At 47.4% G+C, this 27,053-nt stretch overlaps 1 protein-coding gene across 1 annotated transcript in view; it reads right to left on the bottom strand.

The window, feature by feature from the left end:
* Positions 1-27,053, bottom strand: part of CELSR3 (cadherin EGF LAG seven-pass G-type receptor 3) — a 790,626-nt gene that overhangs the window by 253,947 nt on the left and 509,626 nt on the right. The window contains exons 7-12 of the mRNA XM_085624365.1: positions 24,107-24,270; positions 16,286-16,411; positions 13,193-13,362; positions 5,919-6,104; positions 4,068-4,178; positions 1,832-2,000 (exon numbers count right to left, since the gene is read on the bottom strand). Of these exons, the coding sequence (XP_085480491.1) occupies positions 1,832-2,000; positions 4,068-4,178; positions 5,919-6,104; positions 13,193-13,362; positions 16,286-16,411; positions 24,107-24,270 (926 nt within the window). The remainder of the gene's footprint in view (positions 1-1,831; positions 2,001-4,067; positions 4,179-5,918; positions 6,105-13,192; positions 13,363-16,285; positions 16,412-24,106; positions 24,271-27,053) is intronic.

The raw sequence follows: 27,053 nt of genomic DNA, 5'->3' as shown, positions 1-27,053 counted from the left end.
ATTTTGGAACTGAGTCCAAATGAAGTTTGTCGCTTTGTTTGGTGAGCTTTCTTTCAACTGTGATCTTCTTTACAGGCAGCTAACCCCAAATGTGCAAGCTGTCCTTTGGTAGATATCATCAGCGCACACCCATCTTCTTCGATAGTACACAATAGTAACGTTTAAGAACCTTTGTATAATGAGCTTGATGGCGATTGATCTTGCCTGGTTTCGATTTGTCAGAACTGATGTTGCTTTTTGGTTTTCGGGGCATGGTGAAAATGCTTCTGGAATGTTCCTGCGTCCATCTTTCCTTGCTGTTGTGATGCACTTGATTTTTCTTTAGCTCGGCACACAGCTATAAAATGGTTCTCTTTCCTACTACCTTTGCAGACTTGTCCTATGACTGAACATTTACCTTCATGGGGAAACGAAAATCCACATTGGAAGTATAGCTTTATTTTCTTTGACAACGCTGACTTACGTGTATCTTGTTTATGCTTTGTGCTTGCTTTTCACGTCAACGGTGACTCATTGTGTGTGGTTCCTGCTTCTAGGTCAGCAGCTTTTTGGCCTGCTCATTCTTCTGCTCTTGCAGCCATCTGCATTTTCTTTAGACTGTATGTTTTTCTCAGCATGCGTCTTCTAAATGAATCTGAAAAGCAGCCATCAATGACTCTGAGGCACATGGTTTCTTCATCGGTGAAGTCACAGAACTTGCAATGTTTAGTGAGTGCATCAAGTCTTTCAACAAACTTATCCATTGTTTCACCAATATTTTGTCGTGCTTGGTTGAAGATATACCTTTAATAGTCTACATTTGGCAAGGGATTGAACTTAGCCTCCAATGCTTCTTTAACCTATTGGTATGATTTTCTGTGGGATATTCATTAGCACTTCTTTCACTCAAATATTTTATGTTCTTGTCATCTACTTCCTCTAGTGCATTGATGAAGTGATTGAATGTTTCGATCCATGCAGCCCACCTGGCACCAATGTTCTGCTTCTTAGAAGTGTCGAAAGACAGTGGTGGCTTCAGGAACACGGCTGCATTGTATTTAGTGCTCTCTTCTGCCGCCATTGTGTTGGCACATGCCATTCAGATGATTGCGATGCATGCTGGCTCCGACAACAATTGCAAGCAGAAGCTGCGTTCGAAGCATGTGTCGCAGTATGCTTCAATCATCCATAAGTTCTCTGTTTCTCGTATCTTGCTGAGTGATCGTTATTTCTTGCTTCATCTGATTAGTTGCTCTCTATCTGGGGCGTGGCGCAGCGTCTCTGTTGACCACCTCGTTGGCGGGTTTGGTGGGCATTTTGAATATGCTCCTTTATAGGGCCTTCGATTTCTTCTGCGGCCGAGTATTGGCTGGAGCAGGGCTTTGACTTCACATACTCTGGTCGCAGCCTGCTCTGCATCGATTCTAGGCAAACGTGGGACACACAAGCAGTTTGCTGTATCATTGCAAACTCTCAAGAGAGCAGTCTTGTCTTCTTGGACACATATCCCCTACTCGTCGCCAGTTGTAGCATCTTCCCCAACCCAGGAGCATACAGATAAATTATGCCACACAGGAGCTGTCGTAGATCATTACTTTATTCTTCCGAATACACTCACACCCAGCGCGCATAACATTATAACTTCCCAGCATATTAAGTTTTTCCTGTTCAAAGGGTCCTAGTGAGCATAACAGCAATATGCTGTGCAGCTTTAAATCACATATTAGTTGAACAAAAGGAAAACAGAAAGTCATTCGCGATCACTAAAACAATCATCTGGTTTGAGATTACCTGAACACGTACAAAATAAACATTATTCCAACAGAAAGTCTAAGGGCGTCTGTGCTCTTACCTGGCTCACAAACACAGGTGTAGGACCCCCACTCATCTCTACACACACTGTTAGGGTGGCACGGGTTGGAGTCGCAAGGATTGGGCACAACGCATCCCGCCTCAACATTCAGGGAGCTGCTGGCCTTGGGTAATGTAATCCCTGCTGGAGTGTCACCCAGTCGCACCCCCTGAAACAGAAATAGAAACAATGACACATGGTGAACAGACTCAATTCCATCTTTGGGGTCTTCGTGACACAGTGAGAGAGGAAGGGTACTATGGCCTCAGAACAAGGGCAAGCACTCAGGACATAACTGTAAGGAGAGGCCAAGCCCTAATCATTTTGAAATGAAATGTAATAGGTCTTATGGGGCGGATTTGATCTCTCATTAATGAAAGCAGCCTTCCATGTCATTCTTTACACCCCATGGCCTCAGCTGCCCTCTCCCAGACCATCAGGGTTAGCCTCTCACCTGTATGCAGCCTTCCATGCCATCCTGCACACCCCTGGCCTCAGCTGCCCTCTCCCAGACCAGCTGGGTTAGCCCCTCACCTGTATGCAGCCTTCCATGTCATTCTGTACACCCCATGGCCTCAGCTGCCCTCTCCCAGACCATCAGGGCTAGCCTCTCACCAGTATGCAGCCTTTCATGTCATTCTTCACACCCCCTGGCCTCAGCTGCCCTCTCCCAAACCAGCAGGGTTAGCCTCTCACCTGTATGCAGCCTTCCATGTCATTCCGCACACCCTATGGCCTCAGCTGTCCTCTCCCAGACCATCCGGGTTAGCCTCTCACCTGTATGCAGTCTTCCATGTCATTCTGCAGGCCCCATGACCTCAGCTTCCCTCTACTAGGGCAGCAGGGTTAGCCCCTCACCTGTATGCAGCCTTCCATGTCATTCTGTACACCCCTTGGCCTCAGCAGCCCTCTCTCAGACCATCAAGGTTAGCCTCTCACCTGTATGCAGCCTTCCATGTCATTCTGCACACCCCATGGCTTCTGCTGCCCTCTTCCAGACCAGCAGGGACAGCCTCTGACCTGTATGCAGCCTTCCATGCCATTCTGCACACGCCTGGCCTCAGCTGCCCTCTCCCAGACCAGCAGGGTTAGCCTCTGACCTGTATGCAGCTTCTATGTGATTCTGCATACCCCCTGGCCTCAGCTGCCCTCTCCCAGACCAGCAGGGTTATCCTCTCACCTGTATGCAGCTTCTATGTGATTCTGCACAACCCCTGGCCTCAGCTGCCCTCTCCCAGACCAGCAGGGCTAGCCTCTCACCTGTATGCATCCTTTCATGCCATCCATTCTGCACACCCCCTGACCTCAGCTGCTCTGTCCCAGACCAGCAGGGTTAGCCTCTCACCTGTATGCCGCCTTCTATGTTATTCTGCACACCCCCTGGCCTCAGCTGCCCTCTCCCAGACCAGCAGGGTTAGCCTCTGACCTGTATGCAGCCTTCTATGTCATTCTGCATACCGCCTGGCCTCAGCTTCCCTCTCCCAGACCAGCAGGGCTAGCCTCTCACCTGTATGCCGCCTTCCATGTCATTCTGCACACACCCTGGCCTCAGCTGCTCTGCCCCAGACCAGCAGGGTTAACCTCTCACCTGTATGCAGCCTTCTATGTCATTCTGCACACCCCCTGGCCTCAGCTTCCCTCTCCCAGACCAGCAGGGCTAGCCTCTCACCTGTATGCCGCCTTCCATGTCATTCTGCACACACCCTGGCCTCAGCTGCTCTGCCCCAGACCAGCAGGGTTAACCTCTCACCTGTATGCAGCCTTCCATGCCATACTGCACACACCCTGGCCTCAGCTGCTCTGCCTCAGACCAGCAGGGTTAGCCTCTCATCTGTATGCAGCATTCTATGTCATTCTGCACACCCCCTGGCCTCAGCTTCCCTCTCCCAGACCAGCAGGGTTAACCTCTCACCTGTATGCAGCCTTCCATGCCATACTGCACACACCCTGGCCTCAGCTGCTCTGCCCCAGACCAGCAGGGTTAACCTCTCACCTGTATGCAGCCTTCCATGCCATACTGCACACACCCTGGCCTCAGCTGCTCTGCCTCAGACCAGCAGGGTTAGCCTCTCATCTGTATGCAGCATTCTATGTCATTCTGCACACCCCCTGGCCTCAGCTTCCCTCTCCCAGACCAGCAGGGTTAGCCTCTCACCTGTATGCAGCCTTCCATGCCATTCTGCACACCCCCTGACCTCAGCTGCTCTGTCCCAGACCAGCAGGGTTAGCCTCTCACCTGTATGCAGCCTTCCATGCCATTCCGCACCTCCCCGGATTCCAGCAGTCCTCCAACATGCAGGTGTTTCACTTTCAGACCATGTAGCTCATTCCCAACAACAACAGTGTCCTGCAGGAGACAGAGAGAAAATGGCATTTTTTCAAGAGTTCAGGTCATCACACTCAGACACACATCTCCAGGAGACTCTGTAAATAAGCCTCTTCTATTTGGATCAAAAAACAACACACAACGCAGTTCACATAAACTGTTTCCGTTGTAATGGGCCCCTACATTCTCAACAGTTTTGATACAACAGTTTCAATGGGAATTGTGGTTTTCTTGAATTCCCAATCACAAAGTCATGCCAAGCTGTGCTGGAATGAAACCTGTCCTAGTCAAGAAGACTTTTCCCTTCCTGCAATCTATTTACACAATCTGAAAACTAATCTTAATATGCTGAGCTGTTCTCTGCTGCACAGACTTTGGGCCTTCGGCACAGCACGCTTCCATGAGATCACACTTTCTTCCTGTACTGCTGAGACTGGTCACTGGCTCACCTTCACCCCCAAAAGCAGATACAATCACAGTTTACAGCTTAACTGCCCTGGACCTATCCTGACTCCAAAGTACTAGTCCCCTGTGGGTCTTAGCCTTTTCACTTGACATTTGCATCCACTCCTAGTTCATAAACTGTTCCCCTTCGCAGTCTCTCCTAATCTCACACATAACCCTAGCAATTTTCCCTTGAACCCTCTCAGAGGGCTTAACCATGGTTAGAGTGTGAGCTTGCTTTCACACTTTCTAACATGGTAGACAGACTTATTCTGAGGGCTGTTCACTGGCTAACCCAATCGCAGAAGATTTACCCATGGCAAAAATATGAGCTGAATATCTTAGATCACTTCAGCGCAGTCAAGCTTAGTGGGTGAGCGGCCTTTTGTCTGTCATCAATAGCAAGTCCTAATTACACAAAGCCCAACATATCAATCGAAGAGGTCCGTGAGCCACGCCTGCATGAACTGGTCATCAGCTCTTGTGTGCAATGCTTCAGGGCCAGACAGGCCTTTTATTCCAAGATCTCTTGGAGGCCGGTTTTGAACAGCCTGGGCCGCTCCTGGTGCCTCAGTCACTTTCCTCAGCTCCCGAGGTTAACTGCAACAGGCACGAGGAGGCTTCAAGAGACGGAGAGAAAGAGAGAGCGGTAGAGAAAATGTGATCAGAGGAAGAGAGACTGGACAGAAGGAGAGAGGGAGAAAAGATAGAGAGAAAGAGAGAGATTGCTCGAGGAGACAAAGGGAGCGGGACTGGTTCGAGCCTTTTTGCCAGGGTGGCTCTTGGTTCCCCAGTCCTGGCTGAATACCTACGGATGTTGCTGTGGTGCTTCTAAAATGGATCTGAAGTAACAATGGACACCCAAGAAACAACACCCACAGTTGCATGAGAAACAAACCTGCTTTTTAAGATTTAAAATCAAAGATTAGGAGCACTGGAAGTTCTCAATAACTGTCAAAAAGTGAAATGCAGGTTTACGCTTCAGACACAAACCAAGAGACCTCCGTAAGCCAAGTTACATGAGGATCTTGTTGGCCTCTGCCACATGCGTGCACCCTTCCTCAGCCTATACTCAGTCATGCTCTTCCCTTTTTTCGCTCTTCCCTTTAAAATCCTATCTTGGGCACTGCATCCCGTTTTCTTGCATCTAGGTTTGCGCTATTGAATACATACATAAAGACAGACCGTTGCTTTGTTTGCTATAAAGAATTGACTCTGACATTGCCTGCATCATGTGAAGACTTTGTGATGGATGCTCAGGTTGTGGCTTGTGACAACACCCTTGCCTGCTCTGAAAGTCCCCGGTACAGAACTGACCTGGTAGAACCCAAAGTCAAGGTTGACGGTGATGATGTAGCGGGTCTCACGCCCGCTGCGCACATCCCGCAGCTCCAGCTGTAAGTCGTGCCAGTTCCCATCACTCAACATCATCTGATCGAGGAGGAGGGTGTTCGTGCGACTGCTGCCCCTGTTCACCGAGAAGGAAAGGAGACCGGACACCAGCTGTGGAAGGACAAACGCAAAAGGAAAAGAGTTTCTTCTTTAAATCCAGTTGAAGGATGCGCGGGGTTTACTGGACTGTACAAGGGGACAGATTGTTCTACTGCGGAGCAGGACATTTCTGCAAGGCTGCATTCTGTTACGCATCCAGTTACAAATCTATACTCATCCATAAACATGAGACATCAATAAACATGTTGCAGGATTAACAGTGTCAATCTACTCAGGATGCCTTTAGATATGTCTTGTTTAATTTGAGGAGCATGCTGAGAAGCACATCATTCAACACAAAATACAACATACTTTGTCCAGAAAAGTGACATGCCCGTGTGAACCAGAGGCTACAAGAGCTCATCTTACAACAGGTTGATCTTCTGTGATGGCACAGCCACCCAGGTGCACAAACACAGAAACCAAGAAGTTTGTAGAAGACACGCTTGTGATGTTATGTACATTTACCAAACACTAAAACTCCATTGGATCAAGCTTTGTGAATAGAAGCTTCTGGAGGTCTGTCTAAAAGTGAGTAGAGGGTTCCGGAGGTCTGTCTAAAAATGAGTAGAGAACTCTGGAGGTCTATCTGAAAGTGAGGACAGGGTTCTGGAGGTGTCTAAAAGTGAGTAGAGAGTTCCGAAGTCTGTCTGGAAGAGAGTAGAGGGTTCTGGAGGTCGGTCTGAAAGTGAGTAGATGGTTCCGGAGGTGTCTGAAAGTGAGTAGATTGTTCTGGAGGTTGGTCTGAAAGTGAGTAGATGGTTCTGGAGGTCTATCTGAAAGTAAGCAGAGGGTTCTGGAGGCCGGTCTGAAAGTGAGTAGATGGCTCTGGAAGTCAGTTGGAAAGTGAGCAGGGGATTCTGGAGGTGTCTGTAAGTGAGTAGAAGGTTCTGGAGGTCTCTCTGAAAGTGAGTAGAGTGTTCTGGAGATCTGTCTGAAAGTAGGTAGAGAGTTCTGGAGGTGTGTTGAAAAGTGAAGATGATAGAGGAAAATTGAAGCCAAGGACAGAGGGGATGGTGGATGAACACTTCTCCAGGAAGTCTTTTCTAGGTGGGTGGAGCCTGGGGGGATCACTGCAAAGGAAAGCTGGTAATTTGTTGAGTCAGTGCAGGATATTATATCCTTGGCTATTTGAAGATGATTTATACAAACATTCACCTGTAACTGTCTTATCTTGTCGAACAAAGTCAGCATGGGTAAAAGAAATACTATATAACCAAAGGACGTTCTTCATGGGAACAGATTGAGCACTGCCCACTGCTCTCATCGAGATTTGGAATCTCAGTGCAAAATGTGAACAAATGATAAAAGATTCCCCATTAACTAAAGCGTTCAGAGTTAAAGAAGCATTTGAATTACAGGCAGAACAGAGTTGATCAACACAGAGAGGCCTTCATCCATGCAAACACTGACTGAGCTGGCATGATGCGTGCTGCAACTCAAAGCCTGTCAAAAAACATGACACTAGCTAGCCATCTCTGGTGTGTGAAGATGGATAGGTTGGGAACAAATTTTAGCTCAATCTGAATTACAACATGCTGTTTTGTTGAGATATTAGTGCTTTCTGAAAATCTGTATTTGGTATTTATTGTTGAAGCATTCTACCAGAAATGCTGTGCATAGTGGCAAGACGGCAAACAAGAACTTTAATCGTGAAGAGGCTAATTATGGCACAGAAGACTGAGAGAGAGTCGAGGGATCCGGGAGCCAGCAACTATGGACCAGGTCCCTAAAGCCAGGAGGAGCGGCAGCAAGGCAGGCAGCCCAGCCCCCAAAGGTCCACAGGACCAGAAGGAGCCCAACCCTCAGGGGAAAGGCCTGGTGCCTGAAGAGGCACTGACTCCTGGAAACTTGCCAGATCTGGCAGAACTCCAAGGAGCAGGGGGTCCCTCTAGGGAGGACCTGAGCAATGAACAAAGGGGACTGTGCCTCTCTAGAAGGCCTATGACAGTTAGCTCTCAAACAGGCCCAAGAGGATACCAGTGGTACTCATAAGGTATACTGGGAGGAGGTGCTTCTGTACAGTGAGATAAGGGACCCCAAACCAGGTGCACCCAGGAGACTGGTGATCCTTCAACAGTACAGGGAGTTCCTACTTAACTTGGCCCATGAAATCCCCTTGGCTGGGCACCTAGGGCAGACCAGACCTGGAAAAGGCTGGTCAACCACTACTTCTACTAGCCCCAGATGTCTGAGAAGGTCAAGGAGTGTTGTTGCTCCTGTGTGACCTGCCAAGCCAGTGGCAAGGCATAAGACAAGCTAAATGCTCCCCTTATTCCACTACCTGTGTTCGGTACATCCTTTGGGAGTGTGGGGATAGATATTGTTGGTCCTTTAGACCCATCCACAGCTTCAGGGAAAAGGTTCATCCTGGTGATAGTGGACATGCCACTAGATATCCTGAGGCCACTCCCATAGCACAGTCACTCCCCTTTCCGGGGCTAGAGCCCTCCTTGGAATCTTCACCAGAGTTGGGTTCCCTACGGAGGTTATTTCAGATAGGGGCACAAAATTCATGTCCACCTATCTAAAGACAATGTGGGAAGAATACGGGATGGCTTACAAGTTCACCACCCCATATCATCCCCAAGGTAATGGTTTAGTTGTGAGATTCAACAAAACCATAAAAGGCATGATCATGGGTTTGCCTGAAAAACTCAGGAGGAGATGGGACATTCTCCTCCTCTGCCTAATGTTAGCATACAGAGGTCCCTCAAAAAGGAGTTGGCTCTAATCCCTTTGAGCTGTTCTTTGGACACCCTGTGAGGTGTCTGCTCAGCTTGGTTAAGGAAGGATGGGAGTGACCACTCAAGGAACCTAAGCAGTTCATCGTGGACTCAGTGGAGAAAAAAAACTTGAGGGGGCCTCCCTGCAAAGTACATGGGGGTGGGGGGGGGTCAGGAGCTGTCAGGCCAGGGTTCTTGCCGCCCCTGCACAGCGCCAGAGGGGGCCCCTGAAGCTCAGAGCCTCCCCCCCCCGGCACAGTGGGGGCTAATGTTAAGAAACTGAGTGGACTATGCACTTGGCCTTTGCACCAGAATGACTGTGTACATGAAAAAGGTGAACAAATATTTGGAGCCAGCCAGGAGCTTGTAAAACAATGGTATGTCCAATTTTAGAGAGGAAGGGGGGAGTCACCTACTTGGTTGGGCATTCCCATGGACACTCACAGGGCGAAAGGGCAAACATCACCAGGTTGATGGTAACAGATGGAGGCGAGGAAGAAGAGTGACCGTCTCCCAGACCTCCTATTGATTAATGCCCAAGACGGAACTGTGGAAGGAGTAGTCCTTTTCCCCACACTGACAGACCAGCAACAGAGAGACTGCTATCATTTGCTGAGGCAGTTTGCTGGACTGTTTTCTCTGACCCCCAGGTCTGACAACATGGTGTATCCATAATGTAAACACCGGTGACAGTTAGGGTGTAGGACTGGAGGGGGTCGAGGCACACCAGGGGACACTGAAAGAACAGAGAACAATTGCGCTTAGTGGACTTGCCCTCTCAGAAGGGCGTAGGACTGGAGGGGGTAAAGGAACACCAGGGGACGCTGACAGAACACAGATCATGTAGGATTAGTAGATACCCTCTCAGAAGGGTCTAGAACAGGAGGGGCGGTCAAGGAACACATGGGGACACTGACAGAACAGAGAACAAGCAGGATTAGTGGACACCCTCTCGGAAGGGCATAGGACTGGAATGGGGACAAGGAACACAAGGGAACACTGACAGAACAGAGAACAAGAGGCTTAGTGGACACCCTCTCGGAAGGGTGTAGAACAGGAGGGGCAGTCAAGGAACACAAGGTAACACTGAAGGAACAGAGAACAAGCAGGATTAGTGGATACCCCCTCGGAAGGTCGAAGGACTGGAGGGGGTCAAGGAACACAAGGGGACACTGAAAGAACAGAGAACAAGCAGGATTAGTGGATACCCCCTCGGAAGGGCGAAGGACTGGAGGGGGTCAAGGAACACAAGGGGACACTGAAAGAACAGAGAACAAGCAGGATTAGTGGATACCCCCTCGGAAGGGCGAAGGACTGGAGGGGGTCAAGGAACACAAGGGGACACTGAAAGAACAGAGAACAAGCAGGATTAGTGGATACCCCCTCGGAAGGGCGAAGGACTGGAGGGGGTCAAGGAACACAAGGGGACACTGAAAGAACAGAGAACAAGCAGGATTAGTGGATACCCCCTCGGAAGGGCGAAGGACTGGAGGGGGTCAAGGAACACAAGGGGACACTGAAAGAACAGAGAACAAGTGAGATTAGTGGATACCCTCCAAGAAAGGGCGTGGGACTGGAGGGGGTCAAGGAACACAAGGGGACACTGAAAGAACAGAGAACAAGCAGGATTAGTGGATACCCCCTCGGAAGGGCGAAGGACTGGAGGGGGTCAAGGAACACAAGGGGACACTGAAAGAACAGAGAACAAGTGAGATTAGTGGATACCCTCCAAGAAAGGGCGTGGGACTGACAGGGAAGTCAAGGAACACATGGGGACACGGAAAGAACAGGAAACAAGTGGGCTTAATTGACACCGTCTCGGAAGGGCGTAGGACTGGAGGGGCAGTCAAGGAACACAAGGAGAAACGGAAAAAACAGAGAACAAGTGGGATTAGTGAAGACCCTCTCAGAAGGGCGTAGGACTGGAGGGGGGGGGGTCAAGAAGCACAAGGGGACACTGAATGAACAGAGAACAAGCAGAATTAGTGGACACCCTCTCAGAAGGGCGCAGGACTGGAGGGGGGGTCAAGGAACACAAGGGGACACTGAAAGAACAGAGAACAAGCAGAATTAGTGGACACCCTCTAAGAAGGGCGCAGGACTGGGCGGGGGGGGGGGGTCAAGGAACACAAGGGGACACTGAAAGCAGAGAACAGGTGGGCTTAGTGGACACCCTTTCGGAAATGTGTAGGACTGGAAGGGGTCAAGGAACACAAGGGGACAATGAAAGCAGAGTAGAAGTGAGATTAGTGGGCACCCTATAATAAGGGTGTAGTACTGGAGGGGGGTCAAGGAACACAAGGGGACACTGTAAGCAGAGAACAAGTGGGCTTAGTGGATACCCTCTCGGAAGGGCATAGGATTGAGGGAGGGGGGTCAAGGAACACAAGGGGAAAGCTGAAAGAGCAGAGAACGAGTGGACTAAATGGTTACCCTTTCGGAAGGGCGTATGACTGGAATGGGGGCAAGGAACACAAGGGGACACTGAAAGCAGCGAACAAGTGGGATTAGTGGACACCCTCTCAGAAGGACGTTGGACTGGAGGGGGACAAGGAACACAAGGGGACACTGATAGAACACAGAACATATAGGACTAGTGGATACCCTCGCAGAAAGGTGTAGAACAGGAGGGGTGGTCAAGGAACAGAAGGGGACACAGAATGTAGAGAACAAGTGGGCTTAGTGGACACCCTCCTGGGTGGGCATAGGATTGAGGGGAGGTCAAGGAACACAAGGGGACACTGAAAGAGCAGAGAACAAGTGGGATTAGTGGAGACCCTCTCAGAAGGGCATAGGACTGGAGGGGAGTCAAGGAACACATGGGGACAGTGAAAGAACAGAGAACAAGTGGACGTAATGGACACCCTCTCGGAAGGGCTTAGGACTGGAGGGAGTCAAGGAACATAAGGGGACATTGAAAGAACAGAGAACAAGTGGGTGTTATGGACACCCTCTCGGAAGGGCGGAGGACTGGAGGGGGTCAAGGAACACAAGGGAACACTGAAAGAACAGAGAAACAGAGAACAAGTGGGATTAGTGGATACCCTCCAAGAAAGGGCATAGGACTGACGGGGGGGGGGGGGTCAAGGAACACATGGGGACACGGAAAGAACAAGAAACAAGTGGGCTTAATTGACACCGTCTCGGAAGGGCGTAGGACTGGAGGGGGCGTCAAGGAGCACAAGGGGACACTGAATGAAGAGAACAAGTGGGGTTAGTGGAGACCCTCTCAGAAGGGCGCAGGACTGGAGGGGGGGGGGGTCAAGGAACACAAGGGGAAACTGAAAAAACAGAGAACAAGTGAGATTAGTGGAGACCCTCTCAGAAGGGCGCAGGACTGGAGGGGGGGTCAAGGAACACAAGGGGACACTGAAAGCAGAGTACAAGTGGGATTAGTGGACACCCTCTAATAAGGGTGTAGGACTGGGGGGGTCAAGGAACACAAGGGGACACTGTAAGCAGAGAACAAGTGGGCTTAGTGGATACCCTCTCAGAAGGGCATGGGATTGGAGGGGGTCAAGGAACACATGGGGAAAACTGGAAGAGCAGAGAACGAGTGGACAAAATGGTTAAACGTTCGGAAGGGCGCATGACTGGAATGGGGTCAAAGAACACAAGGGGACACTGGAAGCAGAGATCAAGTGGGCTTAGTGGATACCCCCTCGAAGGGCGTAGGACTGAAGGGTGGGGGCAAAGGAACACAAGCGGAAAACTGAAAGAGCAGAGAACAAGTGGGATTAGTGGAGACCCTCTCAGAACGGTGTAGGAATGGAGGGGGGGGGTCAAGGAACACAAGGGGACACTGAAAGTACAGAGAACAAGTGGTCGTAATGGATACCCTATCCAAAGGGCGAGGACTGGGGCTGGGGGGGTCAAGGAACACAAGGGGACACTGAAAGTACAAAGAACAAGTGGGCTTAATGGACACCCTCTCGGAAGGGCGTAGGACTGGAGGGGGGTTAAGGAACACAAGGGGACACTGAAAGAACAGAGAACAAGTGGGCTTAATGGACACCCTCACTGGAAGGCATAGCATCGGAGGGGGGGGGGGTCAAGAAACACAAGGGGACTCTGAAAGAACAGGAAACAAGTGGGCTTAATGGACACCCTCTCGGAAAGGCGTAGGACTGGAGGAGGAGGTCAAGAAGCACAAGGGGACACTGAAAATACAGAGAAAGAGCAAATGCTACATACATAAAACAATTCTTTTTGACTGACAAGATATTTTATTCTCATGCTATTTCGCCAAGGTATTGGAGTTTGCAGCTGTAATAAAATAGCCTTTTCAAGTGCCTTTAAATTAACAGAGGGTGACTTTTCACCCCCTGCCCATGTTGATTAGCCTGGTTACTTCTATGCTTGAAAGAACCCTACCTGGCAGAGTATGGTTGTGTATTGACCAGCGTGGGCTTGGAGCAGCACCCCTCCTGGCTGTCGGGTTCTGAATGTCATTCCCAGGAACCAAGGCACAGAGATTTTCACCTCATTCTTGAAATCCCAGGAAAGGCTGCTGTTGCCTTGGAAACGGTGTGGATGGAGCATCGCTGGGAAGGAAAACAAAGTGGCAGGGTGGAGATGAGGTGCATTTTACACACAGCAATAGAATAGGGGGAGATATTCTGCTATAGAGATGCTGGGAACCCCGAATCACCTCCCAGCAGAGGAAGCATCACATATATTTTCCCGATGGAATGTGTACACTGTACCCGCCCCCCTGCAGGCATCTTCATGGATTCTTCTGCTTTGGAATATCTCCCAGTGAATCATGGATCAGCCCAGAACACAGGGGTCTTAGCCCAAATCTGCCAGAGTGATCAACCAGGGATCTTCAAAAACGTATGGATCGATGAAAGAGCCACTGAAAAGCATGCTTACTTGTAAAGCACAAGTTCACCCAGAAGGGTATGATGGCGCTGAATAACAGATGTTTATTGTTACCCAACTCAATAGTACTCATGTTATCGACCTCAGAAAGATGAAAGGCTAAAAAGGTCCACCTGAATTTGAACCTGTAAACATGAGGTCAAACAGAGACCCCTGCTGTGGATGCATTAGTCCACTAAGCCACCAGACCCAGTCTCAAAAAGCACATTTATAGTAGAGGTGGCCAGTTGTAAGTTCTGTCCTCGCAGACACCGACTCTCTAGTATTGTACGCTAGAAGTAACTATCTTGTATTTGTGGTCACCACTACTCAGAGGCTTGGCATATTTACTATTATTTACTTCTTGCCAGTGTTTCCTTCAATTTAAAACTGTCACTTAGAGCTTGCAGTATATTCTGCTCTACTTCGCAGCGCTATCCAGGAGCCAGCAGGTGTAATCCAAAATGAAATGTTGGTGGGGCCTTGATAATGTAGCTACTCATGTTTTTCATTTTCTACATTCCATTGCGCCATGGAATAATGGAAAATCTGTAGATCACCTTAAAAGGAACAGGTTTTGTTAGTGATGCATCGGTTTTGTGGTCATTTCACAACCTGCCATTGTAATTTTATGTTTTGAAATATTAAAATTTCTACTGTTAATGAGAGAAAAAACAATGAAATAAATGAAAAAAGATGTGCACCGCTAGTTTAAAAAAATATATATTCCGGGTTTACTGTTTGTTCGCATGGCAATGTAGAAACTGAGCAAAGGATTGCAGATAAGGCCTCTCGACACGTCCAGTGAGCTAATTCCCTGCTCACTAAGCGCCACAATCCTTGTGTGATATTCAGTTTGTCAGGCAGTCGGTTGTTATTGCCTCCATGTGTCTATCTCCTGTCTTTCTGGCTGTGTTTTGCTTGTACGTTCCCCTTGCTGAAATGTCAAGGCACCCCATGGATGAATGCTGACCTTTGAAGTCTTTTAAATGTGTCGGTGGTACCTCCTGACCAGCATGTCTATTCCCGCGCCTTTCCTTTCCTGGAGACGAGGTGTGGCTGAAACAGCCATGACCTTCCTCGCCATTCTAAAGCCTCCTTATGCACTGTCCATGTCCTGCTTCGAATCCATCAGCGCTCTCCATGTTGTATTAATATGCCCAGTGGCTCTATGCGATTTAACCTAAGTGGCCCATGCAATCAGAGTAAAGACGGACGCCCTGGGCAGGGCCAGCACTTTAGCACCAAACACTAGGCTGCCATTGAGGTGCCCACAACAGATGGACCCTAGACTAAGGCTACAAGTGGCCATTGTGGCCTCCTTGCGAGTGAGCAGCCAATTCAGTGCCACTTTACGAAGGGCTACAAACTTCACTGCACTGGCCCTGCAATCGACATCCCTTGATCCGTGCAATCTACGCATAGACATACATTGGGGGTATGGGAGGCTACAGTGGTTATCCCGTTGTTGCCTCCAGGCACAACCCTTGCTACCCATGATCTCAAAGGTCAAGAAGGCAGGAACAGGAAAAGAAGGTGCACAGGGCTCCTAGAACCTTGTCTCGTTTCTGGAATGTCCACTCTTTGCCCTTTTGTTAGTCACTCAGCAGAAAACAAGACCATGGCGAGGGGCTAAGGATGAGGGTAAGGTGAGAGCACTGTGATGTCATCCTGGGGTGTAAGAAAGCATGGCGTCACGTCCACTTTTCCTGACATGATGGTGCACGGACGTCCATGGTCCTACAGTGGCTCCTGGTCAGCGATTGGCTATGTTACCAGATCCTATGCCTTACAAATGCAGAAGACCTGGCTGCAGCTTTGCAAGCTCAGAAAGTAGGTTTTGCGCGTCCTAGTGCTAGACGTTTTACTGAAATAAAGAGGCGGTAGTTTCCCTACCGCATTCCGGTCCTCCCACCAACCACTTCTGAGAAGGGAAGCAAAGCACCAACTTACCGGAAATATGTAAAGAAGTAGCTCTTCTAAATCAGGCACAAGCCATACTGTAGCAAAGAGTAGCGCCATGAGGCATCTCAATTTTAGTATCCATACTAACTCTGCAGACTTGTGCTGCCAAGCACTGCATAGCACATCACATAAGGCTACGCCAATGGTGTGGTGACCAGTGACACAACTTCCTTCTAGCGCCATGGTCCCCTTCTTATGGACCCCCTCAGTTCTCTCGAGTGTAACTTCATGGTTGGACCACTTCGAGGCGCCCACGCGTGTTTTTCTGGTGCTGTCCTATGCTGCTCTCCTGGGTCTGTACAACTCAAGTGCAGTTACCAGTACGGACGCCTACTGCCACGTGCTATATTCAGTCGATTCTAAGGTGTTTTCACCAACTGTAATCTAGTTGGACAGTTTATTGGAGCTATAAGGGTTTGTTTAACTGTTCATTAAAATACATCTCAAGAGATTGCTTATTTTGAGACAGTCACATATAAAATGACCACTTTATGCCTACCATGGGCCAGACAGAAGACCACGGCCTGCCAATGACCACCAGAAGGAACTCCAGCTGAAGTGTACAAACAGAGCCCCAAGCTACCCACATGGTTTCAGCACATCCCTTAAAGCAGGGGGTGGGGTCCTTTGTCTACTTACCATGCCTACAGTCCTTGCCTCCAAAGCCAAGCGGACACTGACAGGTGAACGTCCCCCAGGCCACGGAACAAGAGCCGCCATTCTTGCAAGGGTTGGACTCGCAAAAGGAATGCTTAGCGTGACACCCTGAAAGAGAAGAGAACAAGTGCTTAGCGTGACACCCTGCAAGAAAGGAGAATGAGTGCTTAGCGTGACACCCTGAAAGAGAAGGGAACAAGTGCTTAGCGTGACACCCTGCAAGAGTAGAGAATGAGTGCTTAGCGTGACACCCTGAAAGAGAAGGGAACAAGTGCTTAGCGTGACACCCTGCAAGAGAAGAGAATGAGTGCTTAGCGTGACACCCTGAAAGAGAAGGAAACTAGTGCTTAGCATGACACCCTGAAAGAGAAGAGAATCAGTGCCTAGCATGACACACTAAAGAGAAGAGAATGAGTGCTTGGCTTGAGAGAAGAGAAGAGAACGAGTGCTTAGCATGACACCCTGGAAGAGAAGAGAACGAGTGCTTAGCGTGACACCCTGAAAGAGAAGGAAACTAGTGCTTAGTGTGACACCCTGAAAGAGAAGAGAAGCAGTGCCTAGCATGACACACTAAAGAGAAGAGAATGAGTGCTTGGCTTGAGAGAAGAGAACGAGTGCTTAGCATGACACCCTGGAAGAGAAGAGAACGAGTGCTTAGTGTGACACCCTGAAAGAGAAGAGAACGAGTGCTTAGCATGACACCCTGGAAGAGAAGAGAATGAGTGCTTAGCGTGACACCCTGACAGAGAAGAGAACAAGTGCTTAGCGTGACACCCTGACAGAGAAGAGAACAAGTGCTTAGCGTGACACCCTGACAGAGAACAGAACGATTGCTTAGCGTGACACCCTGCAAGAGAGGAGAATGAGTGCTTAGCGTGACACCCTGAAAGAGAAGGAAACTAGTGCTTAGCATGACACCCTGAAAGAGAAGAGAAGCAGTGCCTAGCATGACACACTAAAGAGAAGAGAATGAGTGCTTGGCTTGAGAGAAGAGAAGAGAACAAGTGCTTAGCGTGACACCCTGACAGAGAACAGAACGAGTGCTTAGCATGACACCCTGGAAGAGAAGAGAATGAGTGCTTAGCGTGACACCCTGACAGAGAACAGAACTAGTGCTTAGCGTGACACCCTGAAAGAGAAGAGAACGAGTGCTTAGCATGACATCCTGAAAGAGAAGAGAAAGAGTGCTTAGTTTGAAAACACTGAAAGAGAAGAGAACGAGTGCTTAGCATGACACCCTGACAGAGAACAGAACGAGTGCTTAGCGTGACACCCTGAAAGAGAAGAGAACGAGTTAGAGAGCAGAATCAAGAACCTTTTAGCAGAGGCCTGGACAGGCAGTGTCACACATGTAGACATGTAGTGTCAGACTTCTCCATTAGCACCGCCTTATAAACAGGCACTGCTGCAAGTCTAGACGTACTGTCACACGCCTAGATATGTTCTGTCAATACACATGTATTGTCATTTAATTATGCAGTCACACGTTTAGATATGGTACCATTCATAAAAACGTTTTTTCATAGCTCTAAGCATGCACTGCCAGAGTTCCACATGTCTAATGATGTACTAACACACATCTAGACTTTCACTGCCAAACGTCTAGACCTGCACAGTCACAAGCCTAGACCTGCATGGTCACAAGCCTAGACCTGCATGGTCACAAGCCTAGACCTGCACTGTCACAAGCCTAGACCTCCATGGTCACAAGCCTAGACCTGCATTGTCACAAGTATAGACCCACACTGTCACAAGCCTAGACTTGAACTGCCAAATGTCTAGACCTGCACGGTCACAAGCCTAGACCTGCACTGTCACAAGTCTGGACCTGCACCGTCACAAGTCTTGTCCTGCACCGTCACAAGCCTAGACCTGCACCGTCACAAGCCTAGACCTGCACCGTCACAAGCCTAGACCTGCATTGTCGCAAGTCTAGACCTGCATTGTCGCAAGTCTAGACCTGCACTGTCGCAAGTCTAGACCTGCACTGTCGCAAGCCTAGACCTGCACTGTCGCAAGCCTAGACCTGCCATGTCACAAGCCTAGATCTGCACTGTCACAAGTCTGGACCTGCACTGTCACAATTCTGGACCTGCACTGTCACAAGCCTCGACCTGCACCATCACAAGCATCGACCTGCACCGTCACAAGCCTAGACCTGCATTGTCACAAGCCTAGACCTGCATTGTCACAAGCCTAGATCTGAACTGTCACAAGTCTGGACCTGCACTGTCACAAGCCTGGACCTGCACTGTCACAAGTCTGGACCTGCACTGTCACAAGTTGAGACCTGCACCGTCACAAGCCTAGACCTGCACCATCACAAGCCTAGACCTGCACCGTCACAAGCCTAGACCTGCACCGTCACAAGCCTAGACCTGCCATGTCACAATCCTAGATCTGCACTGTCACAAGTCTAGACCTGCGCTGTCACAAGCCTGGAACTGCACTGTCACCAGTCTGGAACTGCACTGTCACCAGTCTGGACATGCACTGTCAAAACATGACTGGTCACAAGCCTTGACCTGCACTGTCACATGTTTAGATATGCACTGTAACATGTCGAGATATGCACTTTAACATGCCTAGACCTGAACGATCACAAGCCTAGACCTACACTGTCACAAGTCTAGATATGCACTGTAACATGTCGAGATGTGCACTGTAACATGTCTGGACCTGCACTATCACAAGCCTAGACCTGCACTGTAACGTGTCTAGACCTGCATTGTTACAAGTCTAGATATGCACTGTAACATGTCGAGATATGCACTGTAACATGTCTAGATCTGCACTATCACAAGCCTAGACCTGCACTGTCAAAAGTCTAGATATGCACTGTAACATGTCGAGATATGCACTATCACAAGCCAAGACCTGCACTGTAACATGTCTAGACCTGCACTATCACAAACTTAGACCTGCACTGTCACAAGTCTAGATAGGCACTGTAACATGTCAAGATATGCACTGTAACATGTCTGGACCTGCAGTATCACAAGCCTACACCTGCACTGTAACATGTCTAGACCTGCACTGTTACAAGTCTTGATATACACTGTAACAGGTCGAGATATGCACTGTAACATGACTAGACCAGGACTATCACAAGCCTAGATCCGCACTGTCACAAGCCTGGAACTGCACTGTCACCAGTCTGGACATGCACTGTCAAAACATGATTGGTTACAAGCCTTGACCTGCACTGTCACATGTCTAGATATGCACTGTAACATGTTGAGATATGCACTTTGACATGCCTAAACCTGCACTATCACAAGCCTAGACCTGCACTGTAACATGTATAGACCTGCACTATCACAAGCCTAGACCTACACTATCACAAACTTAGACCTGCACTGTCACAAGTCTAGATATGCACTGTAACATGTTGAGATATGCACTGTAACATGTCTGGACCTGCACTATCACAAGCCTAGACCTGCACTGTAACATGTCTAGATATGCACTGCAACATATTGAGATATGCACTGTAACATGTCTGGACCTGCACTATCATAAGCCTAGACCTGCACTGTCATTAGCCTAGACATGCACAAGTCTAGATATGCACTGTCACAAGTCTAGGCTTGCACTGTCACAAGTCTAGATATGCACTATCACAAGCCAAGACCTGCACTTTCACAAGCCTAGACCTGCACTTTCACAAGCCTAGACCTGCACTGTCACAAGTCTAGATATGCACTGTGATGTGTCTAGACATGCAATGGCAGGCTTCTAGATGCCTACTACTACACAGACAAACGTCATCATTCTTTAGAACTGTACTGACGCATATCTGCACACGTAGTTTGACAAATATATATATATATATATATATATATATATACATATATATATATTTAAAGAGCGAGAGAGAAAAGAGAGACAGAGTTATGTCATGGAGAGTTACTCATTGTCATACCACATTTCCAGGCCTAAAGAAGAAAGAATGAAGTATGACCATATTTAAAGGAATGCTGAAAAGAATTACGAATGTCACGTAATTATTAGTAACTAAAACCCATGTGTTCTTAATCTCTTCTCACCTGTAGATCCCAAATATTTAAACCATAGTAAAAAGGACAGCAGTAAGACACTGACAGGACTGTTAACTACCCCATATTCTATTGTTTCAATCTGGCATATAATGTTGGCGACCTATAGAAAATAGCGCCCATAAGAGCACTTTTTAGATCAGGGGTGTGGCGCACTATAACATACTTACAGCGGGCTTTGGGTGTGGCTCCTGCAACCTCCAGCTTTCTTCAGCAGCCTCTGTCAGTGACTGGCCTAAGACTTTGTCAATCATGTCTTAGGTCAGCCCAGGAAGGGATTTCTCTCACAGCTATTGCCATTGGCTGTTTGGACGTATCTTTCCGCAACCATTCAAGAGCTTTCAAGGAATTGCATGAAACAGTATTTTAACCAGTGCTTAATTTGTAATTGAATGAGTGCTCGAGGCTCTGCTCTGAAGCCTGCGGCCGGTGCAATTAAATGTAAGGCACTGAATACCGTGCTGTGCAGTCTTCATTCCACCTCAGGCCTCTTTAATCCACCATCAGACACTCCCTGCACCTTTAGCTCTCTCTTGCAAATTGCATGACAGAGTATTTTAACCAGTGCTTAATTTGTAATTGAATGAGTGCCGGTGCTCGAGGCTCTGCTCTGAAGCCTGCAGCCGGTGCAATTAAATGTAAGGCACTGAATGCCGTGCTGTGCAGTCTTCATTCCACCTCAGGTCTCCCACTTTGGGACGGTTTTTCCATCTCTCTGCGGTTTTCCATCTCTTGCTCTCAGGAAATATCTTTAAAGTGGAAAAATAAGTGCCGGTTTCAAAAACATAAACTTCGGTGGCCCCTACTGGCAACCACCGGCTCAAATTAAGCCCTGGTTTTACCACTACAAGCCTCCCAGCTGGCTCTTCGGTGTTCATCACTCTTGCGTTCTTGCTGCTAGCTCCTCCAGGCATCATCTGTGTCTCACTGCTTGCTCTTCTCTCTCTTCTTTGTCATGGTCCTCGTCGTCCTACCCCTGTATGCCAGTCTGCCCTGCTTTCCCCCACCCTTCCCTCTCTTGTGCCATTCTCTACTCCTTCCTCCTCACTCTTTCCTATGTCACTTCCCCACCCACCCACGTGTCCCACCAGTGCTTCCACCTCTCCCCACCATAGCTTCCCCGATATCGTCTCCTGCCCTCTCCATCCCACGGTATAGCTTCCGCATAACTTCCTATTCTCTTCCCCAACCACATGCCTGAATTACCGGTCCAACAGCAACACAAAGAGAGATGGGAACCAGCCTCCAATCCTGCCAATCCTTGTTTCTCATTGAAGAAAAAGGTGGCCTGTGTTTAAGGCTTACTTGCCTTCATTCCAATCCTCTTTTTGTCTATTTTTTAGATGGAGCTTGGGTGGGAAGGGACCTTTCATTATAGTCCTTCATTTCTTTCTATATTATTGAAAAAGGTAGAGCAGCCTTAATGAAGGACAGAAGTCGGGCAAATAAATTGGATAATCTGTAAAGCGTATGGTGCATGCCATGTGATAGCTGCCCGTTATCACCCAAAAGATACATTTGAGATAAACTAAGAAAGGACACACCCCAAGTAACAATTAGAATGCAGCTTCTTTGAATTACAATTAGGGCGCCCGGTCTTATGGTATTTTTTTTTTTTTATTATTTCCATCTGTATTTATCCATATTTATTTATTGTCCACTTTATCTGTATTTAACCATATTTTTTATTGGTTTTGTGAAAAAAGTAATGCCAAAACTGGTGTATTTCCACATTTATTTAACCGATAAATATGCCGTCATCCATGAATGCCTGCCAGGTTTCAGTAAAATGAACCACCGCAGAAGATAAATCAATGCACTTATATAAAAATATGCACATTTCAGTATCAGCCTTGTGCACATCTACTGCTGTTTAAGCCTCTTTACTAAAATTCCTTTCTTTTTTCACCCCCTTACCTATCAATCCAAACAGTTACTGACCTGGCAGTCATGCCAAAGTGTATTTAGACTTACTCAAAAAACAACCAATTTCCGTTTTTATCCACATTTAAAAATTAATACAGACAAGAAAATAAATGGTTTTCTGTCTGTATTTATCTGTAAAAATCAGTAAAAACGGAAAACAGGGAGCCTTAATTACAATACTAAGGGCCATATGTAGGTAGCTAAATACCGGTCGGTAACGGCCGAAAATCGGTAAATTTCCCGTTACCGACCGGTATTTAGCCCTTTGAGATGTAGGAGGCTGGATTGAAGGATTCGGTAATTTACAGATTCGGTATTTTAAGAAATCGGTAAAATACCGAATCGGTAAATTACCGAATCCTTAAATCCTATGTAGGGAGCACTCAAGTGAGTGCATTTTTGGTTTAAGGATTCGTTATTTACCACCAACTACAAGTTGATGGTAAATACCGAGTACCTTTTCAAAAGCAATTTTGTGCTTTTTTAAAAGTGCCATGTGGCAGACATACATGCCCTTAGGGCATGTATGTGCGCCACATGTGCACACATGCACGATTCAGGGGTGCAACAGGGTGTCAATGTGACACCCTGCCACCCTTGAATATGCACCCCCTATTACCGATTCGGTATTTACCGAATCGGTAATAGTGAATGGCTTCCCATTCATTCCTATGGGCCTCCAGGCCCATAGCAATGAATGGGAAGGTATGCCTTATTACCAATTCGGTAAATACCGAATCGGTAATAACGAATATTACCGAATCGGTAAAATTTACCGATTTTTTACCTACATTCTATTTACCGATTCTTAAATACCGAATCGGTAAAATTCGGTATTTAGGAATCAGTAAATAGAAATTACCTACATATGGCCCTAAATGTATTATCAGTATACAAAATGATTTAACATTCATTGCAAAACACATTTTCGATTGTTTGTTTCGTCAAAACCTGATTCCTCATCCGATATACACAATAATTAGTGGAGTCATGGAAATATATAATTCATTTAAGATTGCCTGTGACTATAATATCAAAAAGTAAACTTCACAAACCCAAAACCAGAAAGAAAAAACAAAATAACGATAATACAATCAAATAAGTCCATAAAAAAGGAAAATCAAAATGGTAGCATCTTCGAACAGTTGAGCCACCCAAATCTTATTCTAAAGACCGCCAGCCCACACGCGCTTTGCAACTCCCGCGATTTTTCAAGCCTGAGGCCAAATTGAAAGTCTCATCAAATGCTATTCCTTTCCCATTCCCTGTACAACCTTTGACACAGAACTTAAGTCAGAATGCCACAATTCTCATGACTAATACGTGTGCAGAAGGCTGTCTTAGATACTGATATAATGTCAGACTACTTCTTCGTCAAACATCCCCGTCATAAGGGATTCTTCTTTCGTTACTCGATCCCAGGGATCCTGCCTTCTTTCTTGGTTTATCTCAGCTTTAATGAAGGCTTCTTTATCACCTGAGATTCAGGTCACGTAGAAAGAAAATAAGGAATGTAATGGATTCAAGGAGCCATTATTACTGGCCACCTTTCTTTTCTTAGAGGTGTCTGGCTTTAATATTTTAACGCTATGTTTCCAAGCATTAGCACATTAAACTGGACCTACTGGCATTGTCGATACTAGTTTGCAATATATGGGATTTAGAAGTCTGTAGAGATTGGCTTTGGCGTCTTACTCACAGTTTTATTGAAGGTTATTCAATTCTTACGGACGCCACCAAGCACAGGAACCACAGAAAGCGGAGTGATGCTGCACCCACTCAATAAGTGGCCCACGCGAGGCGCTTCCTTCCCCCTTACCTGCAGAGGTCCCATTGTTGGCGATGTAGGAGGCCAGGTCAATCTTCTTGCTGTCGATGTACAGGTCTCTCATGCACCCCACGAACTCCTTGTGCACAACCGGGAAGTTCTCAGGTAGGTTGGGGACGCCGCCAAGGAGGAGAGGGCCCGTCAGGTCCAGAGACCTGGAACAAGAGAAGAACCCTTAGATGTAACACTTAAAACCAGCCTCTGCTGGACCCGTCAACCCCAGGACCCCACGGACCTCCATGAACCTACAGGGGGACAGTTCAACCTTTGAACTACAAGATTTGTCTTATTTGTGAGAGTTTTTAGTAGCTGAGCAGAGAGTACTTACAAAATAACCATGCCCATGAACGTTTTCCCATTTGTTCACGCTCTGTCCCCTGTACTGCCAACACATTCAGGGTTTTAGGTTTAAGAACTTTATTACTTGTGCAAACACCTGGCCTACAAAGTTCCACATCTAAACTCACATCTCTCGAACTGGTACTGAGGACCCCAGTGTAATGTGCCGGCATTAAAGTCACGGTACATAACTACCAGGATCAGTGGACTGCGGGGCTGGACCCAACCTACTGGGTAGCCAGCACCATCCTCTAGATAAGCAAAACCCAGTGTGTTGGTGAGCTGCTTCAAGCTGGTCTGCCTGCTACATGTGTCTGCTGATGTGCAATGATTGCAGATGTGTTACACAATGGGTTGTCATACTAGTCTCGACTACAGACATGTTCTGGCTCATGCATCAACGGTTTTTGCGAGCGCAAACGGTACAATTCGCATAAGTCGTCCATTTGCACCCACAAAAAGGCCTCTTGCGATGCATCAAAGCGTAAGGCCCTCGCAATCTAAGAAATCGCAATTTATTGTGATTTCTTAAATTGCGATTGCATTTAAGGAATCGCAATTTGGGATTCCTTAAATGCAATACATGTACCCCTTAGAAATAGCGAATTCGCTATTTGGGGCCGCAAAATACAGAAAAATTACTCTGGTCTGTATTTTGTCAGGTTACACACACACACATGCCTTTGGGGCATGTGTGTGTGCAACATGGGGGCACATCACAATTTCAGGGGTGCATTAGGGTGTCATTTTGACACCTTTGCACCCTTGAAATTGCATGCGCAATTTGCAAATTGCGCATGCATTTTCCCATTCATTCCTATGGGCCTATAGGCCCATAGGAATGAATGGGAAGCCATTCCTTAATTGCGACTCGCAATTAAGAAATGTTCAGAAATCGCAATTTTATTACGATTTCTACATGCATAGGCTTTTGAGAGTCCCTAATTGCGATTCCTTAATAATCGCAATTAAGGACTCGCAAAAGCCTTCTTTGATGCATGTGCCCCGTTGATCGTAGTGTTCGGGCATGCAAATACTATTGTAAAGATGTAGCGACTTGAACAGGAAGCACCATATCCCATGTTTGCTGCACAAACGGTGCACAGAGCTAAATGCTGCTGCTGACTTCTAGCATGACCTGCAGGTGGCCAGCTTGAGTTCTGGGAATGTCAATTTATTCTTTCATCGGTTTGAGTTCAATTCATTGAGTTCCATTTATCTGAGCAGTGGTAAGATTTGTTATTTACATAGCTGAAAAATGGCTGAAACCCTGATACAAGCTCCATGAAGAAAGAATTGTTTGCCCTATGCGATCGAGTGATGGAGACCGCCATTCGTAGTCACCATACGTGCTGATGCACAGAAGGTGGAGCTTTTGTTTGCAAGATGGGGTCGGTCTCTAAACTTGCAAGCATAAGAGTGTTGGCAACTAGTCCAAGTCTTTGGCTTCAGAGCCTTGGTACGAAGGGGACTGGTGTCTATGGAACTTCTTCTAGCCAACAAAGGCTTGGAGGTGTGCATGGAATGTGTCCTTCTACGTAACATGGATTACAACCGTTTATAAGAGGCGCTAATTCTTTCCAGAAAGTGGGTAGCATGTGCATTGATCCACTGGCCAGTGATTTCTCAAGCACTGCATGGTGTTAGGCTGGCCCCTGCAGAGTGGAATCATGCTGCCTCTAGGGGGCGTCTTTAAGCCAGATCCTGTTTCATGTGTAGTCATGTGATTTACCCAAGTCTTTCCAGCACCTTTAGTGTCTTAGGTGTGGGCAATAACATATGGCTGGTGCCCCTGGCACATCCTTGTTTGCTCCAATGCACTGGAGAGCTGATGACACCAAAATGGCACAAATAGAGAAATTTGGATAAAAAAGTACAACTGGACTGATCCAACCTTCTATTCCACTGCGCACTCTTGACACACAGACCCTCAATGGTCTCCAGCCTCACCTTGAGTGATCAGTTCTTTCACATGTTTAAATTTCACATGTTTTCAAGTGTTCATTGCAGCCAGAGCAACAGTTCTTCTCTTGTCTTCAAACTGGAAGGTGACTGTAACTGTTTCGAAAGGTATATAAAATGTGTCTGATGAGAAACGCTTGCGTCTAGTCTATAGACTCCCTGGTTAATCCAGCTCAGACCTCTTCTGACGTCGACCCCATGTCGACTCTGTCTGGCCGAGGACTCCTGTGATGTGTCTAGGGTCCCCAGTGTGCCTGGATCTCAGGGTAGACATGTGTTCCTTCATTGGCATTTGATGACGCTAGAACTATGGCTAATGGCCTCAGGCAGTGGATGTCCGAGCTTATCTGGACTTTATTTTTTTGGTGTAATATTTTTTATTAAAGTTAAACTTGTCACATTCAGATTTACAGATGCATACATTCCTTGATACAGAAAACATCTATATGTCAGCAAGTATCAAATACATTGTAACGGAACATCTATTCTCGTTCGAGAGATCCCCCTTTGGACAGTTCCATTTCCACCATTGGCTTCTCTGGACTTTTGAGGGAACCTTATGCTGGGATCCAAATACTTCGACTCAACAGAGAACAAAAACCTCCCCACGTATGTGCCTGCATCCCAGCATGCACTG

The sequence above is a fragment of the Triturus cristatus genome, chromosome 9, assembly GCF_964204655.1.
Source record: "Triturus cristatus chromosome 9, aTriCri1.1, whole genome shotgun sequence".
Taxonomy (NCBI): Eukaryota; Metazoa; Chordata; class Amphibia; order Caudata; family Salamandridae; genus Triturus; species Triturus cristatus.
Note: the sequence above shows the minus strand (reverse complement) of the source record. Positions and strands in the feature narration are given on the sequence as shown.